Consider the following 18555-nt stretch of genomic DNA (forward strand, 5'->3'; position numbering starts at 1 on the left):
AAAAAAAGAGTCTACATTAAGCAAAGCCGGATTCCCAGATTCCAGGGTCACCACGCAGCAGGGAGATGACGATTTTAACCTGCTGAATGGAATCACCGGAGGATCGAGGTCTCAAAGCAAAAAACAGTTTACAGTTGTTTTTAAAACTCAAAAATTTGGACCTGTCACCAAAAAACAAATCAGGAGTAGGAATCTTCGGTTCTAAAACAGGAGTCTGAACAATATAATCAGAAATACCCTGTACCCTAGCAGCAAGCTGGTCTACACAAGAAGCTAATTCCTGAACATTCATGCTAGCACTAGGCTCCTCAGCCACCCAGAGATAAAGAGGGAAGAGAAGATAAAGCAGACTGAAGAAAAAAAAAAGGCTCAACACCTTTCTTCCCTTCTTCTGAGATGCAGTTAACTCATTATGGGCCAGTTGTACTGTTATGATCCAGTGACCTTGGAGCAGCATGAAAACTTTCACTGGAGCAGGTGGTAACTATGCTGACCGCAAATCCTGATCTTAACACCGCAACTAGAAGTAGCCGTGGGGTGTACCTAACAAACCCTAGACACCTCGTCACAGCCGGAGGACTAGATACCCCTATAGATAGAAATAGGAATACTACCATGCATCAGAGCAGAACCCCAAAGGATAGGCAGCCCCCCACAAATATTGGCTGTGAGTAGGAGAGGAAAGACAAACACAAGCAGAAAACAGGATTTAGCACAAGAGGCCACTCTAGCTAAAATAGGAAAGGATAGGACAGCGTACTATGCGGTCAGTATTAAAACCCTTCCAAAAATATCCACAGCAGATTATACAAAAAATTCCTCCATCTAACTAAAGATGTGGAACATATATCTGCAACTCCAGAGAATCCTGCACTCAGAGCAGGAATACAATCAAAAAACAAGCACTCAGCTTGTGTGCCAAAGAAAAAGAAACAGACACTTCTCTTTGCTGAATTGGCAGCTAAGCAGGAGAAGCCAGACAGAGATCCAAAACTTCCCAAGAAACATTGACAACTGGCAAGGACTAATGAATCCTGCAAACCTAAATACCCCAGTCAGAATTGCAATCAGCAGATACACCTGTCCAGGACTGCAGCCCAGAGACAACTGCATTACCACCTACAACCACCGGAGGGAGCCCAAAAGCAGAATTCACAACAGTAGGCTCCCCTTATAATATCCAGCAAAGGCTATGCAGACAGCTACAGGCTGATATTAATAGCCTTGGAAGGGGCCATGGATACTGGTCCCCCCCCCCAGGCTAGAAACATCAGCTCTCAGCCACCCCAGAAAAAGCGCATATCTAAGATGCGCCAATTCTGACACTTAGCCTCGCTCTTCCCACTTGCACTGTAGCTATGGCAAGTGTGGTGATAGTTGGGGGGAGGGTTAATGTCACCATCAGGCTAGCAGTGGAGACAGAGAAACATCAATAAGACAACCCCAATACTAGCCACATAGTCACATTGTAAGAAAACACAGACACCCAGAAAAAAGTAATTTAATGAAAGAATGACACAGACTCTTTTATATTCTTAATTAAACCATAATTGTCACCTCGCCCATTCACTCGATGCCCTCATCATCTGCAAAAGAAGTTAAAAAAAACAAATAGTATTCCGCACCTTTCCAGAGAGATGTTTTTAGTCCATTTGTCCCACGACGGGTCCCACTCTGCTACATCCAGATGGCAGGCTGCATGATGCAACCGTGCAGCCTGTCATCCAGCAGACACCCTGAGCACCGTGTCCTGTGTCTGTGTGTGTGTGAACTGCTATTCCCTGTCTGAGGGCATCGCGAGTGTGAGAAAGTTCTCCTGCTAGTGATGCCGTCTGACAGGTCCTGCAAGTTCACGGCCAGTGAACTCTCTTCACCTTTCTGACGTTAGAAAATTTCCCATGGTGCTCGCACCGACGTCACATAGGTGAAGTGAGTTCATTGGCCGTGAACTCATGGGACCTATTAATCAGGATCCAGGAAGTGATGAGCAGACTGCGGGACCTAGGGTGGTCAGAAGAGACAAGAAGGCGAGCCAGGACCAGGGCTAGAGGAATGTGGTCAGGCCCACTAGCTACAAGTTATCGACAGTTGGCATCTCAGATGAGATCTCTCATTACAACTACTTTTTGTGACATTTTGGTGATATATACATCTCTAAAAAAGCTCTTAAATATTTGTCTGGATTCAATTAGTCATCCATAAAGCATTAGGTGCTTTCTGTTAAATTTCTATAGTATATAAGACTGCAAAGAAAGTTTCAAAACTTTTTATGGACTCAATGATTCATCCATAAACTGTAAAATGCGAATCTTGTAACATTATGGTGGTATGTAACATTCCAAAAAAAAGCGTTGAAAAAATTTCTGGATTCAATTAGTCATCAATAGAGTTTAACGTGCGAAGTGTAATATTATAGTGTTTAAAAATAAAACCCCCCAAACACTTGGACTAGTACAATTCCCCAAATATATTTACTCCAACAATTTACTTTTTTTGTCATACATACTGTATAACCTGCTTTGGGTGAAATTTGTTTGTTTTGAAATAAAGAAAAATTGGCCTGCTACAGGTCTACAAATTTGGTTGTTCCAAAACTGACTATTGTCATATATACTGTAGAACTTGGTTTGTGTGAAACTACCTTAGTTAGAAATAATTTTTTTTAAAAATGGCCTGCTACAGGTGTAGACATTTGGTCCTTCGCTACTCTGTCCCAAGCTCCCTTTATTTGTGCCACTGCAGTGTTTCCGTGTTATACCAGCACTTGCCCACTATTTTCACCCATGCCCTTACCAATGAAGCGATGGCCGGGGGACCACCACGGTGCAGGAAGACTACTGTACACAAGATGAGGTGCAAACCACAAAGGGTAGATTTATTGGAAGGCAAGGAATGAAGGGAATGAGGAAGATGCAAACAGGGGTTTACAATGGCAAAAGACAATTTACAAGAGTTATGAACTTTATCTTTTCCGTAAAATAGTGCTCCAGCTATTACAGACTCAAAATATGTCTAACGAGCAAATGTAAACAATAAACAAGTGATGATGCTACTCTACGTATAACCTTCCTGGCCTTTACTAAGCAGGCCACACGGCTCCCGTGTACTGACTATTGAAGCCTACACTAGGCCCTAACAGGTGCACCAAACAGGAACAAACTCACGGTGATGTTGGAGAATCAGGTCCAGTCCCAGGGGGGCCCCCAGCAGTCTAATACGGTGGTGTAAATATATCTAATTTGGTCTGCACTCTAAATTTAGATCGGGGTGCTGGTGAGACAGACCGTAAGGTCTAGTATCAATATTATTGAAATCCACCGCACTCCCTGTGTGGAATATCTTAGAAACAAAAGGATTTTTTGAAACTTGCTAATTTATTCAAGTGAAAAACAGAAATCAATCAAATGTGACAGATCAAGTAGTAGGCACTTACTAAACAATTGTACAAGCGACTCAATGTGATTGACGTTTCGGCCCTCCCGGGTCTTACTCTAAAGTCGCGCTTAATCCAGGATTTATGAGTGGCTCTTATGGTAAAGAGGATGTTGTGCCTGTAGTGTCAAGGGGCACGTACAGTCTCTTTGATACCAAGTATGGCCTAATAGTTGATTTTTCTCTGAGTATGACTTTGTTGAGGAATAGCAGTGGTGCATCAGCGTCTTTACAGTTGTCCCTAAGAAAGGAAGGCGACACGACTGTAACAACTTGCCTCCTGGGGTGTTACACATGCTTGTGTAAGGTAACTAAGCCAGGTAGTTGTTGGCAAGCTGCTTGCTTCCGCACACACTCTCGCACCCTACAGACAAAACATGTCCCATTCCCGGAGTGCTGCTGTGTGTGGGGTGCACCGCACTTGTGGCCCCATAGGCCTCCACTGGCTTCATGCTCCCATCTTCCAGCACCTTCGCAGCAAACAATCCAGGGGACACAGAATTTGTTAATACAGTCAAACTTTTACTTGGCAGATTTCGGTCATTACAATCAGACATATAGGATGGGGCCCAACGGGGCAAGGTCTTTCCTACAGGTATCGGACTTAATTTTAGCGCTAGTTCTTGGTATGGGTAGAGCATCTCTCTTGCTAGCACTAGGAATTCTTCTCCACAAACAATGCACCCGAATTCCATCTTCTCCTGACTCATCTTTCCCTGTAGCGCTGTAGGCTTAGAGTGCCTAAAAGCCCCGGTGTCCATCTCGAGTTTCCTAAGCCTACAGATGGATTCACATGGAACGGTTTATTGGCAATGCACTGCCTTGAGTAACATCACGCTGTCCCTAGCAGCCTATTGCCTGTGACCGCCACAGTCACTTCACCACACTTTCTCTAACTGAACTTGACACTTACTGAACTTGGCATTAACCCTCAGTTGCTGAAAACCTACTTAGAGTTGCCAGAACTTCTGGTCAAGCTATACCGCATGGGTGCCCACTTCCGCAAGTCAGCTACAGCTACCGCCACTCTGGCAGTGTTGTAGCAGCACATGCAAGTACCAGCTTGCCCAACCAAGGAGGAAAGGCTTTGCATTTTTCTTTCTGCAAAGCCTTTTATGAGTGCAGAAGTTCCACAACTAAATTTTCTTAATTTTTTTGAGGCATTACATTTGATGCCATGAAGGGTGTATGGATGGCCATGCTTGTAATTTTTGCCACTTGGAGTATAGTTTTGAGTACCACTGCATGACAATCTGAACAGAATGTATAGGAGGACCTCCCTTATGTCTAATACAGGGGGTATCTGAGTCCCTCATTTTTTACACTTCTTGCTTTCTTCATAAATTACACTGAAATTTCAAATTTTTTAAGTTAAAAATCAATTTCGGTTTACTTTAAATTATAATTTTTTTACTAAATACTTTTTAGATTTTGCCTTATATACAAGTCATTATACAGTAAAAAAAAATTCTTAACATATTTTTTCCCTGTAACCTCTAATTTCTGTATTCTAGAATGACATGTTTGAGTCCCAACGGCCACATGTTTCACAACTGTTTAGACAGCCGCAAAATATGTGGGATTACCTAGCCACATACTCGAATTACTCCAAAGAAATTTCACCATTAGATACTTGTTTGACTGATGAAGATGGTTGAGTTTGATCATTTCAGTAGATGTTATTGTCTATACTCACAGGTTTTGACTACAGTAGTTAATTCCCAAAATACTCTGATTTAACCATTTCCCACAACCAGTTTTACTTCCTAATCAGGTCCCATATTTCAAATTTGACATGTATCACTTTAAGTGGTGATAACTTTGGAATTCATTAAAAAGTGTAATAGGAAACAAGTGGACCTTACCAATTATTTTCCAACTTCTCCTGAATCCATCAATACCTTATATATGGTTGTATTCCACTGTCTGGGCACATGGTGGGGTTAAGAAGAGAAAGAGTTCCATTTAGCTATTTGAATGTAAATCTTGGTGAAATGGTTTGGAGACACAATATATTCATGGTCACCTGGCAGTTCAAAAGATGGTTACTACGAACAGGCTTGGCGCTATCTACTCCGTTTTCCATATTCCAGGGATTGCCTTGCTCATCCTTTTACAGGATATACACGGATTTGGACTTACACAGAAACCCTTAGGCTTGGGCCATGTTGTTACCTGCTGTTCTGTTGTGTGAGATGGGAAGAAGAATAGTCAGGTTACCCGGTCAGAACCAGGAAGGCAGAGAAAAAACCAAATCATAAGATGCAAGAGTAGTCAGTAAATGGGCCAGGGTCACAATAGTTATTTAATACAGAAGCCGGAAGCTGAGCACAGAGGGCTGAACCAGAGGAGAACATTGGTTTATTGGATTGGTTTATAGAAGCCATGTTGCTTTTCAAAAGACTTTGAGCCGGGGGGCGTGGCCTGTCTGCCGATGGAGTAGGTCGCACAGAGCGGGAGCTCCTCAGCCAGTAACCTTAAAGCGGCACATTTCTACCTCTCCGGTGTCCTCGTTTGCCTCCACGACATCGGTACTGGTTCCCGGTGCGTCGGTGAGTGTATGGGGAAATCCAGAGCTGGCACCCGTGACCCCTCCAGGAGAATTCCTGACTTCTTTGCGGCTACCCCACAGCCACCGCCGGAATCCAAGATGGCGCCGTCCTCCCCCAGGCCTTCTCGCTCTTCACAACGCAACGCTCAGGCGTCGGTCGGGCGCTGCGGCGTCGCATCCAGGCGGAGCAGCGTCGCATTCAGGCGGAGCAGCGTTGAATTCAAGCGGTACGGCGTCTGATTCGGCCGACGGTCCGGTGACCGCTTCTCTCCTCAAAGGTCTACTTGGAGACCTCAGAACCTCCATCCAAGAGGATATGCGCACTATGCTGGCTGAGCTAAGAGGGGAGGTGGCGGAGCTGGGTAATCGCACGGACCGTTTGGAACGCAAGATGGCGGAGCTGGTCTCTTCTCATAACGAGCTCTGGGACGCCCATGAGACCCTGCAAACCCTGGCCGCTAAAACTCTCTCTAAAGCCCTGGACCTGGAAGATAGGTCCAGGAGAAATAACGTCAAACTTAGAGGCATTGAGGAATCTGTCCTGGCAGGGGATTTGAAGCTATTTCTGCAGGACTTTATGGTGGCAGCCTTACCGCAGTTCGCGCCAAAGGACTTCATAATTGACCGCGTGCACAGGATCCCTAAACCCTCTGGCCTGGGGCCCTCCATCCCCAGAGATGTGCTGGCACACATACACTTTTTCGAAATGAAGGAGGACTTTCTACAGGCCCCGAGGAGGAACCCAGCTCTTCCTGAAAGATTTGCAAGCATCTCAGTCTTTCCGGATCTCTCCCCGGGTACTTTGGCCCTGCGGAGGGCCTTTGCCCCCTATACTACCATCCTCAGAGAGAAGGGCATCCTGTATCGTTGGGGGTTCCCTACCAAGCTGCTCATCCGCAAAGACGGATCAATCACCACCTGCCTAACTCCGTCCCACGCAGCTTCTGCTCTCTCTAAATGGGGACTCCCGACTCCTCGATCTCCGTGGACCTTCCTAAGCCTGGAGCTGGCGGAGGTCTCAGGGCCCGCATTACACCGGACTGGGAGGTGGCCTGAGCCCACTGCATCTATGGTTCCTGGCTATTTTCCCGCACGGATACACTTGGTTTTTCTTTTTTCTTTTTTTAAAGGGAACCTGTCACCTGAATTTGGCGGGACTGGTTTTGGGTCATATGGGCGGAGTTTTCGGGTGTTTGATTCACCCTTTCCTTACCCGCTGGCTGCATGCTGGCTGCAATATTGGATTGAAGTTCATTCTCTGTCCTCCATAGTACACGCCTGCACAAGGCAATCTTGCCTTGCGCAGGCGTGTACTATGGAGGACAGAGAATGAACCTTAATCCAATATTGCAGCCAGCATGCAGCCAGCGGGTAAGGAAAGGGTGAATCACACACCCGAAAACTCCGCCCATATGACCCAAAACCAGTCCCGCCAAATTCAGGTGACAGAGTCCCTTTAAGCTGCGTCGGTTTCTCTCTTGAGAGTTCCCGCAGCATTTGTTTGCCCCATAGGTGAACTGTTTTTCTGATTCTCACCTTCTGGACTCAGGGTATCCCTGAATGGACCTCGGTCCACTGGTTTATTTGTCGTATGTCTTGTTTGTTCCCCTATTTTTCTCTTCCCTGTTCCCGGTCTGCCCTTACTTATGTCCTAGCCTATTGGCCACATGCTTTCTATGCCTTTGCACAGGCTATCGGTGTCTGAGGATTGTAAAACTGTTTTTATGCCTTTTCAATGAGTATCTCACTGTATTCAATTAACATTAATGGCCTCAACTCGCCGGGCAAGAGGTCTGTGGTCTGGCGTCAGTTGGGCAAATCCCGCCATGATATTTTGTGTCTTCAGGAAACACACTTGCTGGAATGTGATAATCCCAGAATGCAATCAGGTTTATACCCGCATCAGTTTTTCGCCAATGGCCCGTCAAAAAAGGCGGGAGTAGCCATTTTTTTCAGCAGGTCCAACTCCTTTCAGCTGGTTCGCTCTATAGCGGACCCGCTGGGTAGATTCATTGTGGTTCTATGCCTTATTAATAATGCCCCCTATACTATTGCCTCGATCTACGCCCCTAACGTAGGGCAGCTTAAGTTTCTGGAGGGCGTTTTCAAAACTCTACACGATATCCAACACGGTCACAAACTGATTGCTGGTGACTTCAATGCCCCAATGTCTAGAGTTCTTGACTGCTCTGCCTCTTCCCTGACTAGATGCGAGATCGGGCCTCTAACTCTTTCCACTTGCATGATGTCTGGCGATATCTGCATTGCAGTGAGAGAGATTACACATTTTTGTCTCCCAGACACGGTTCCTATAGCAGGATTGATTTTGTGCTGGTGAATGACGTGGCTCTTCCTCACTGCATCTCATCGGATATAGGCAGTATCACCTGGTCGACCATGCCCCGGTGTCCCTTACCCTGAAAGACCCCTTGGCCATCAGACCCCCTGTGCACTGGCGTCTCAACGCCCATCTCCTTGCTGACCAATCCAACTCCCAATGTATAGAGGAGGCCTTGGGGGAATTTTTTGCCTCCAATGATACTCCTGACATAGGTGACGACACCCTCTGGTTCGCCCACAAGGCGGTAATTAGGGGTCATTTCATTAAGCTGGCGGCAAAGGCTAAGAGGAAGTACAATGCGGCCCTCCATTCAGCCCTAGACGAATTATCTCGTCTGGAGTCTGCTCATAAACTATCTCCTACTCCAGCGCTTCTATCTGACCTTTCTAAAGCCCGCATGCATGTTCGCAATCTACTCCTCCATAAAGCTGAGAAGGCCCTGAGGAAAACTAGAGCCAAATTTTACACAATGGGGGATCGAGCGGGTGCTGTTCTGGCCAGACGTGTTAGGAAGAGAGAGGCTCAATCCAAGATCCCATTCTTGCTCAGGCCTGACGGCTCCCAGGTTCGCAACCCGATTCAGATTGCTGAGGAGTTTGCTTCTTATTATTCCTCGCTCTATGACCTCGGGTCTGACCTAGGGATTCCCCAGCCTTCGCGGGAGTCAATTTTGGCGTTCTTGGAGAAGGCTAATCTCCCCTCGGTCACCCAGGAGCAGCTCTCTTTCCTAAACGCTCCCATTGTCGAGTCTGAACTCTCGCAGATTGTCAGAGAGGCCAATAAGGGTTCCTCCCCAGGGCCTGATGGCTTTTCTTTCCTTTACTATGCTCAGTTCTTCTCTGTCCTCTCGCCCTATCTTTTGCGCCTTTTTAATAATTGGTTGTCGGTTGGCAGTATTAGGGCTGAGGGGTTGGAGGCTTCTATTGCGACTCTCCCCAAACAAGGGAAACCCACAACATCTCCGGGGAACTTCCGCCCGATAGCACTTTTAAACTGCGACGTTAAGATTTATGCAAAAGTCTGGGCCAATAGATTATTCTCGGTTCTTCCTAGTCTCATCCACCCCGACCAAGTTGGGTTTGTTCCTGGCAGACAGACCAGGGATGGCACCAGGCGCCTGATAGATCTCTTGGATGTGGTGGAGAGGGGGAGCCTCCCCAGTGTATTTCTGTCGCTTGATGCCGAAAAGGCGTTCGACAGGGTGCACTGGGGTTATCTTGAACTCACACTGGAGAGATTTGGCCTCACCGGGCAGATTGGCAAAGCGGTTATGGCATTATATTCCAATCCATGCGCGTCGGTTCGATCGGCGGGATTCAGGTCTCGGACATTTCCTATTCGGAATGGTACTCGTCAGGGCTGCCCCCTCTCCCCTATCATCTTTGCTCTGGTCATGGAGCCTTTGGCTGCCATGGTCAGGCAGAGCGCGGACATAAAGGGAATCGCGGTGGGGGGATCTGAACACAAAATCGGTCTCTATGCCGACGACGTGGTCCTGACCTGCACCTCACCCTTAACTTCACTGAATGCGATCACCTCCATCCTATCTGAGTTTTCGGCGGTTTCATATTATAAGCTTAATCTGACCAAATCCACAATTTTCCCCCTTTTCCTCCCCGCCCCCCTTCAGATTCAAATTCAATCTCAATATGCGTTTATTTGGGCTCCCTTGGGCTTTACGTACCTAGGCATCAGGATAACTAGGCTAGATAACATAGTCCGTGCGAATTGCGAAGAAACTCTTTCGGAGGTCAGGAAGGGCATGGAGCAATTATCAAGTGCGTCCCTCTCATGGATGGCCCGCATACAAACGGCGAAAATGCTATTCCTTCCCAAAATAATGTACCTTTTTCGGTGCCTCCCCCTTTTTATCCCCTCGAAGTTTATTTCAGCTTTTCAATCTCTTATAGACCGGTTTATTTGGAACAAGAATCCCCATAGGGTCAAGCGTCGGATTATGTCCCTACCGTACTCTGTGGGGGGGCTGGGATCCCCTGCGGTGCAGTCTTACTATAGGGCAGCGATCCTTGAGCCCCTTAAAATATGGTGGGAGGGGAACTCATGTTTGCCCTGGTTTCTGATTGAATCTCATTTTGCCCCCAAAAACTCGCTTAGATTGCTCTTGGAGCTTCAACTGCTTCAAGCTCCTCTTGTGGGCCCCTGTCTCCGTTCTATTAGGAATGCTTCTAAACTATGGGCGCTGCTTAGCACTTCCCATCTAATATTTATGTTTGACTATGTTTCTTTGCAGGCTCTGGAGTGTGCCATCGGCCACATTTCTCTTTCCTCCTGGACGAGACGCGGGGTGCTCCGGGTGGCGGACCTTTTCGGCTCGGACGGCTTTTTGTCGTTTGAGGACCTCTCAGGGAGATTCTCCCTTACTAAGTTTGACTTCTTTCAATACCTGCAGATCCGCAGCTTTCTCAGGTCATGTCGGCCATTCGGGGCGCCCCCGCCTTTGACAGAGGATCCGGCCCATAGATTCTTCAGACCGGCCACCATTGTGCCACATGGCATCTCCATAATCTATAAAGCCCTCATTTCATTTGGTTCTACTGACAAGCTTCCTTTCATGCCTTCCTGGGAGTCCGCGCTGGGTTTTGAGGCCTCCCTGGAGGATTGGCAATTTGCTATGGTACACCCTTCCAGGTTCTCGTCTTGTCTTGGCCACTTGGAACAGGTGAAAAAAATTCAGCTCCACTGGTACCTCACCCCCGTCCACCTGGCGAAGGTTTTCCCAGCTTCCTCCCCTCTCTGCTGGAGGAAATGTGGCGCCTTGGGGTCCTCCTCTCATGTCTGGTGGTCGTGCCCGCAGATTCAGGTCTTCTGGCGCGAAGTGGAAGCTTTGATTGTTGATCTGACCCATCTCCCCCTTGTGCTGAGTGGTCAGCTCGCTGTTCTAGGCATCTCCCTCATTGATCTCCCTTCCCCCCTTCAGCCCATAGTTTCTAATATCCTAGTTGCCGCTAGACAATGTATCGCGAAGCATTGGAAGTCCTCGGATTTCCCTTCCAGAGCAGAGCTGATCTCCAGGATCGACTTACACTTCTGCTATGAGGTTGTTATGGCTCAGGGTCTATCGAGGAGAGCTAGGGTCCTCTCGTGGTGGGATCCCTGGATGTCCTCGGCATATATATCCCAGTCTGCTCTCTCCCTTATTTAAATTGTATGCTTCTCTAATTCTGTTTTTTTTTTTTTTGCTTTTTTTTTTTGCTTTATCTGACACTGTATTTGTGTAATTTGTACCGATTACATTGTGGTCTTTAATATGTTATGCATTGGACTTTTCCCCTTATCCCCTTTCCTCCCCCCCGACTTCCTCTTTTATTCTCCCTCTCCCCCTTCGCCCTGAAGTTTTCTGATGTATTGTTTAACATGTAAAATCTTCAATAAACATTGATTGGTTAAAAAAAAGACTTTGAGCCACTAATAATGTGGAAACCTATTTTTCCACTGACAGATGATGGACCTCAGTGGGGACTTTTTTTTCAGATGACTGGAGTTTTTATTATTTTTTGTACTTTTGCCTACCGTACATTTTCGTGGCTTTTTATTAGATATTTGGGAAGCAGAGTGAACAAACAGTTGAGCATCACAATCTACTCGTGCATCTGATGAGGTTTTCTATTAGCCTATGAACTGTCATTGTCTTGGTAAATCAATAGTTTTGCACAACTTGCTATTTTTTACAGTTTTAGTAGAAATGTTTTAAAATATAAGTCAAAGATATTTTATTCCGAATTAATAATTTATTTTATTCTTGGCAGATGACTGTACCAGGAGATTAGAGGGACAGCTGACATCTTCAATTTTTAAATCTGATGATCTTGAGATTCCACAGGATACAATTAAAATGAATGCCATTACTCCACATATACCATCATCCTTTCACAGCGATGATCTCTCATCTGATCCTTTCAAACAGGTCCTGTCTGTTGATTCATTACATACTGCTAAGGAAAATCTAAGTCACAAAATAAGCATTAAAAAACTAACTGCTCATAAAGAAAAAAAATCATTTTCAGGTTTAGGATATGAAAATAGTTTACCTTTTGAAAAATCTTTTCTTAAACATAAAAATATTACCTCAGTAGAGCATAACTATTATTGTTCCAAGTGTGGGAAATGTTTTAACAAGAAATACAATCTGGTTACTCACCAGAGAACTCACACAGGGGAGAAGCCATTTTCATGTTCAGAATGTGGGAAATGTTTTACAGAGAAATCAAGTCTTCTCAAACATCAGAGAATTCACACAGGGGAGAGGCCATTTTCATGTTCAGAATGTGGGAAATGTTTTACAGAGAAATCAAGTCTTCTCAAACATCAGAGAATTCACACAGGGGAGAAGCCATTTTCATGTTCAGAATGTAGGAAATGTTTTACAGAGAAATCACATCTTGTCATACATCAGAGAACTCACACAGGGGAGAAGCCATTTTCATGTTTAGAATGTGGGAAATGTTTTATGGATACATCACATCTTATCACACATCAGAGAACTCACACAGGGGAGAAGCCTTTTTCATGCTCAGAATGTGGAAAATGTTTCACAGTGAAATCATATCTTATCAAACATCAGAGAACTCACACAGGGGAGAAGCCTTTTTCATGTTCAGAATGTGGGAAATATTTTACAGTGAAATCATATCTTATCAAACATCAGAGAACTCACACAGGGGAGAAGCCTTTTTTATGTTCAGAATGTGGGAAATGTTTTAACCGGAAAATGCATCTTGATAGACATCAAAGAATTCACACAGGAGTGAAGAAATTTGTATGTTCAGAATGTGAGAAATGTTTTAACCGGAAAATGCATCTTGATAGACACCAAAAAATTCACACAGTGGTGAAGCCATTTTCATGTTCACAATGTGGAAAATGTTTTGTGAAGAAATCATCTCTTCTTAGTCACCAGAACAGTCACACAAGGGAAAAGCCTTTTTCTGTTCAGACTGTGGAAAATGTTTTGTGAAGAAAACCTCTCTTCTTAGACACCAGAAAAGTCTCATAGGGGAGAAGCCTTTTTTATTCTTAATGTGGTAACTATTTTGCTTGAATATCAACTCTTCATAAACATCAGAGCATTCACACAGGGTAAAAGCTTTTTTATGTTGGAAATGGTTTAACCAACAACAACCCCTTGTCATTGTTTGGCCTCGTTAAAATAAAAACCCTCATCTCCGCTTCCGTGTCGACTCCGTTCTAGCAGTGTCGGGACTCGCATTCCCGAAGCTCACATAAGTTTGTTAAATAATACGAGCACTGTTATCAAATAGGTGCCGGCTGTACTGTCCCCTCCTTTGGATTTATTGAGTATCAACTGGAAGCCAGGGCTGTGGTTCCTCTCTGACTTCCTTGCCATGTTTGTCCGAAGGTGGGGATGGTGACAGCAGTGCTGATTGGGGGCAGGTTTCACATGCTGTAACAACGTCACATGAACCCCGGGAACGCAAGTGCCGACACTGCTGGAAAATGCTACACAGAGAGAATCCATTACCATACCTAGAGTGTGAAATATTTAATTACTGGACAATCATTTTATTGACCGTGAAAAATAACTCAGATGAGGAGAAACAATATATGTTATTGACAAATTGTACAAAATGATATAACAGTCGTATAATTAAATGAGGGAAATTGCTTAACAACTTACCATAGGTTTTTGTCCATAAGACACTGGTATAGAAAGCATTAAAATCTATACAGCAATACCTGCCTATAAGCCCCAAATCAGTAGTGGTCAGATCGCTGACACCAGCCATGTCATGTTTACCATCTATATGGAAAGGTAAATTGTGATAAAAAACATAGCGGCCATCTTGAACTTCTGCGGTCTTCAGGAGTGAAGCTATTGTTAATATTGGGAATTTTATAAAATACTGAAGGGCTGAGAACATCCCACAACCCGGCCCACGTGAGGTCATCAAGGAGGGGTGTCTGGGTGTAACCTAGGTGCTGATACAAGGTCAAGGCTAATTATGATCTGGGTTCATGCAGAAAGATATAGATTAGTGTACAATCCTGTTCACTGAACGTTCCCAATCAAGGTGATTCATTTTTATTGAATTTTTCAACATGCAACAAATGACAAAACCTATCCAAACCCCCTCCCCCACTCCTTGTTCGGGACCACAAAGCAATTATCAAGAATCTTATTATATTAATCAACATATTTAAGCTGAATACGGCAATCTGTGCGCTCATGTGAAAATAAACATTATGAAAGATAAGTCCCAAGTCTCCAAGTTCTTTAGTTTTCACCTGAAACATGAAGGACTTTATGGAAATACATTTTATGTGCATCACTCCAGGGACCTTAATCAGACATATCTCGCTTGACACAAGTAATAATATTACCCAGCACCCAGGGCCGTGTTTAGAGTTTCTGCTGCCCTAGGCACTTTTAGTGCTGCCTCCCCCATTGGTGAGTATGACTAACGGCAGTGACTTTGGCAAAAATCGCTGATGTGAAAGTCGCCTTTTGCAGCAGATCAGGCAGTTTTTCCACATCTGCCGCGTAATGGATCACTTACGGCAACACCTGCGTTCGGCCTTATTCATTCCCTATGGGACTTGTGGACATGTGCGGCACTTGCAGTTTTGCTGCGATCCGGCAAGTGCGGTACTTGCAGCAATGGGAAAAAAAACGCTGCTAGCAGTGTTTTTTTTGTCTCACCGCAAGTGCAAAACCGCAAGTGCCGCACATGTCAGCAAGTAGCCATCACTACCTGTCCCTGCACCTTGCTATCTCATCCCTAACCATCCCTCCCTGACCTAAAACTACACTATAAAGCTTTAGAAAAACAATTTATTAACTGACATATTCTTATGACAATGAGGGCGTAGACTGGTATGGGTAGTCTCCGGGTCTCCATTCTCTCTCTGTGCACACCCTCCGTCCCTGCCTCACTGCCTGTGCTGCACTGTGCACAGACATCCCTCCACCAGATCCGGTGATCGCCTCTCGCAGTAGCATACCGGCAGAGGTGTATCTAGGTTTTCTGGCACCCAGGGCAAGAATACATTTTGGCACCCTCCTTCCCAAGGACATATGCGATTTGCACACTTAGTTATGTACCCACGAGCCGCTCTCCATAATGCTCTCAATGTTCAGTGAAAAACAGAGAAGCTCGTTGTCACAGGACCATAAGTATGAAAATAAATCGCATATGAGTGAAGTGTCCATGTGACAACTCCTGGAACCTGCAGAGCTGAATCCTGACATTGCAGGCTTCTGAATTCTCACAACTAATGCATTGCACACTTTTAGGATTCTCCCTTGCCGGTGGACAGTTATGTCAGCACAAGCATGTGATTTGTATACTTTTGACCACATTCCAACTAGACGTGCCCGGCCTCACTCAGTTCGTTTTCATTAAGTGAGGCCACACATATCTAGTCAGCATGTGACTGCATGTATGTAAATCGCTAGCACAAGAGAATCCTGACAGCGTGCAGTGAGCACTGTGAGAATTCAGAAGTCTGCAGTCACAAAGAATGACTGCATACTCATTGCAAACATGGACATTCCCTTTAATGCTCTTAACATGAGAGTTAGTCAGTATCACAAATAACATTTACATCCAGGTACCTTATAGATGACGTCGTCTCTGGAGTCGTTCTACTTTTTTTCATCTGGTCCAGACCCCATGATGAGTTTTCTCATCCACAGCCGTCTCTGCAGACTTCCATCTTCTCCGCTCTTTTGCAGAAAATCTCCACATGATGCTCTTATAGATAGAAGTGTCATTATAATGCTCCTGAATAAAAAAAAATGCCCCTCACTATATTGTCTGCACAAAATATGATCCCCACATTGTCCCTCTTATAGTACATGCTCTTCACACTGACCTCTCCTTTCCATACCGGCCCCCTCGTCACTGTCCTCTCACACTGTGTCCCCCCTATAGGGCCCAGTATTTATACTGTACGCTCTCATCACACTCCCTCTCCTTGGTATACTGTCCCCTCCTGGCTGTGCCCTTACACTGTCCCCCTATGCTATGAACCCACTACTCCATTTATATTCTGTGCCCACTGACTTTTCTCCCCCCATACTGTCTCCTCACACTATTCCCCTCCCTCCTCATACTGTCTCCTCTCACATCCCCCTGTTCACCATACTGTCTCCGAATATATTTACCCCCTCACTTTTATACTGCCTGCTCACCTGACTCCCCATACTGTGTCTGCACACATCCCATCACCTCACTCCTCGTACTCTGTCCACATACATTTTTCACATCTCTACTCCTACTGTGTCCACATACATTCCCCTATAGCTCCCCATACTGTCTGCACCCGTCCCCCATACTGTTTCCTCATATATACCCCCATTCCCCCATACTGTTTCCTCATACATGCAACCTATTCCCCAGTACTGTTTCCTCATACATGCCCCCATTGCCCATACTGTTTCCTCATACATGCCCCCCATTCCCTCATATTGTTTCCTCATACATGCAACCTATTCCCCAGTACTGTTTCCTCATACATGCCCCCATTGCCCATACTGTTTCTTCATACATGCCCCCCATTCCCCGTACTGTTTTTTCATACATGCCCCCATTCCCCAGTAGTTGCCTCATACATGCTCCCATTCCCTCGTACTGTTTCCTCATACATGCCACCCATACCCCAGTACTGTTTCTTCATACATGCCACCTATTCCCCAGTACTGTTTCCTCATACATGCCCCCCATTCCCCAGTACTGTTTCCTCATACATACCCCCATTCCCCAGTACTGTTTCCTCATACATGCTTCCCATTCCCCCATACTGTTTCCTCATACATGCCCCCATTCCCCGTACTGTTCCTCATGCATGCTCCCCATTCCCCAGCACTGTTTTCCCATCTCCCCCTTTGCTCTTCATTTTGTGCCCTCAAATTTCCCCCACACATTAAATCCCCCATCCCCACTCCAATTCTCCCTGCACATAATAAATCCCCCCATTCCCACTCAAATTATCCGTCCCCCCCCCCCGTGCACTTAATCTTTGGTGTCTTCTGATCCACAGGAACACTTACCACCAGTGTTCGCCTCCGCAGCACGAGCGAGCAACGTCCGCAGTGTGATCACATGATCTGATCACGCTGCTCACATCGCTCTGACCCGGCAGTCAAAGCCTCAATTGTACTCACTTCTGTAAGATGCGAGTACAATTGATTCCTGGGCAGGGGCGGACACTGGCAGCTTGGGGCCCCTGTGCAAGAACTATGTCTGGGCCCCCCTCCTTTTATGGCAACAAAGCTATATACACATATATGTATATATATATATATATAGCCACACACACATACATGTTTATATATTACATACCGTATATATTCGAGTATAAGCCGAGGCACCTAATTTTGCCACGGAAAACTGGGTAAGCTTATTGACTCAAGTATAAGCCGGGTATGCATTGTCCCTTCATTCCTGTCCCGGTATGTGTGGTTCCCCCCGTCCTGTCCTGCTCTGTGTGGCTCCCCCTGTTGTATGTATGGCCCGGCTCTCCTGTCTCATCCTGTATGTATGGCTCGGCTCCCCTGTCCCATCCTGTATGCATGGCTCGGCTCCCCTGTCCCATCCCGTATGCATGGCTTGACTCCCCTGTCCCATCTGGTATGCATGGCTCGGCTCCCCCGTCCCATCTTGTATGTATGGCTCGGCTCCCCCGTCCCATCTTGTATGCATAGCTCGGCTCCCCCTTCTTATCTTGTATGTATGGCTTGACTCCCCCGTCCCATCCTGTATGAATAGCTCGGCTCCCCCTCCTCCCATCTTGTATGCATGGCTCCTCCATCCCCCTTCTCCCCATCTTCCTTCATCCTCCCCGGTCCTCCTCCCCCATCCTCCTTCATCCTCCCCGTACTCCTTCATCCTCCCCGTCCTCCATCCTCCCCATCATACTTACCCCCTCACATCACGTTGAACATCCCTGCCTCTCTGTCCCGACGCGGCAGCTTCTTCCTGTGTGAGCCATCACGTGGTACTGCTCTTTAAGGTCATGAATATGCATCCATATTCATCAACTTAATGAGCGGTACCACGTGACCGCTGAGGACAGGATGAGCTGCCGGCGCTGAGACCATCGGAGTTGCAGGCACCGCTGGAAGAGGTTGAGCATGACGTCTTCAGGGAGGTTGGGAGGGGCGGCCTTTGACCTGTACTTTATTAAAAAAAAAAAAAACTTGCTCAGGTGTGCCATCCTGGTGCCCTAGGCACGTGCCCTAAAGTGCCTA

At 45.9% G+C, this 18555-nt stretch overlaps 1 protein-coding gene across 2 annotated transcripts in view; it reads left to right on the top strand.

Annotated features, from left to right (window-relative positions):
- The window catches only part of LOC138663157 (oocyte zinc finger protein XlCOF22-like), a 41260-nt gene extending 26713 nt beyond the window's left edge, over positions 1-14547 (top strand). For both annotated transcript variants that reach the window (XM_069749303.1, XM_069749304.1), the window contains one exon: positions 12092-14547. In XM_069749303.1, the coding sequence (XP_069605404.1) occupies positions 12092-13299 (1208 nt within the window). In that variant the 3' untranslated portion in view covers positions 13300-14547. The remainder of the gene's footprint in view (positions 1-12091) is intronic.
- Positions 14548-18555: the final 4008 nt, after the last annotated feature.

Source organism: Ranitomeya imitator, chromosome 2, assembly GCF_032444005.1.
Source record: "Ranitomeya imitator isolate aRanImi1 chromosome 2, aRanImi1.pri, whole genome shotgun sequence".
NCBI classification, from domain to species: Eukaryota; Metazoa; Chordata; class Amphibia; order Anura; family Dendrobatidae; genus Ranitomeya; species Ranitomeya imitator.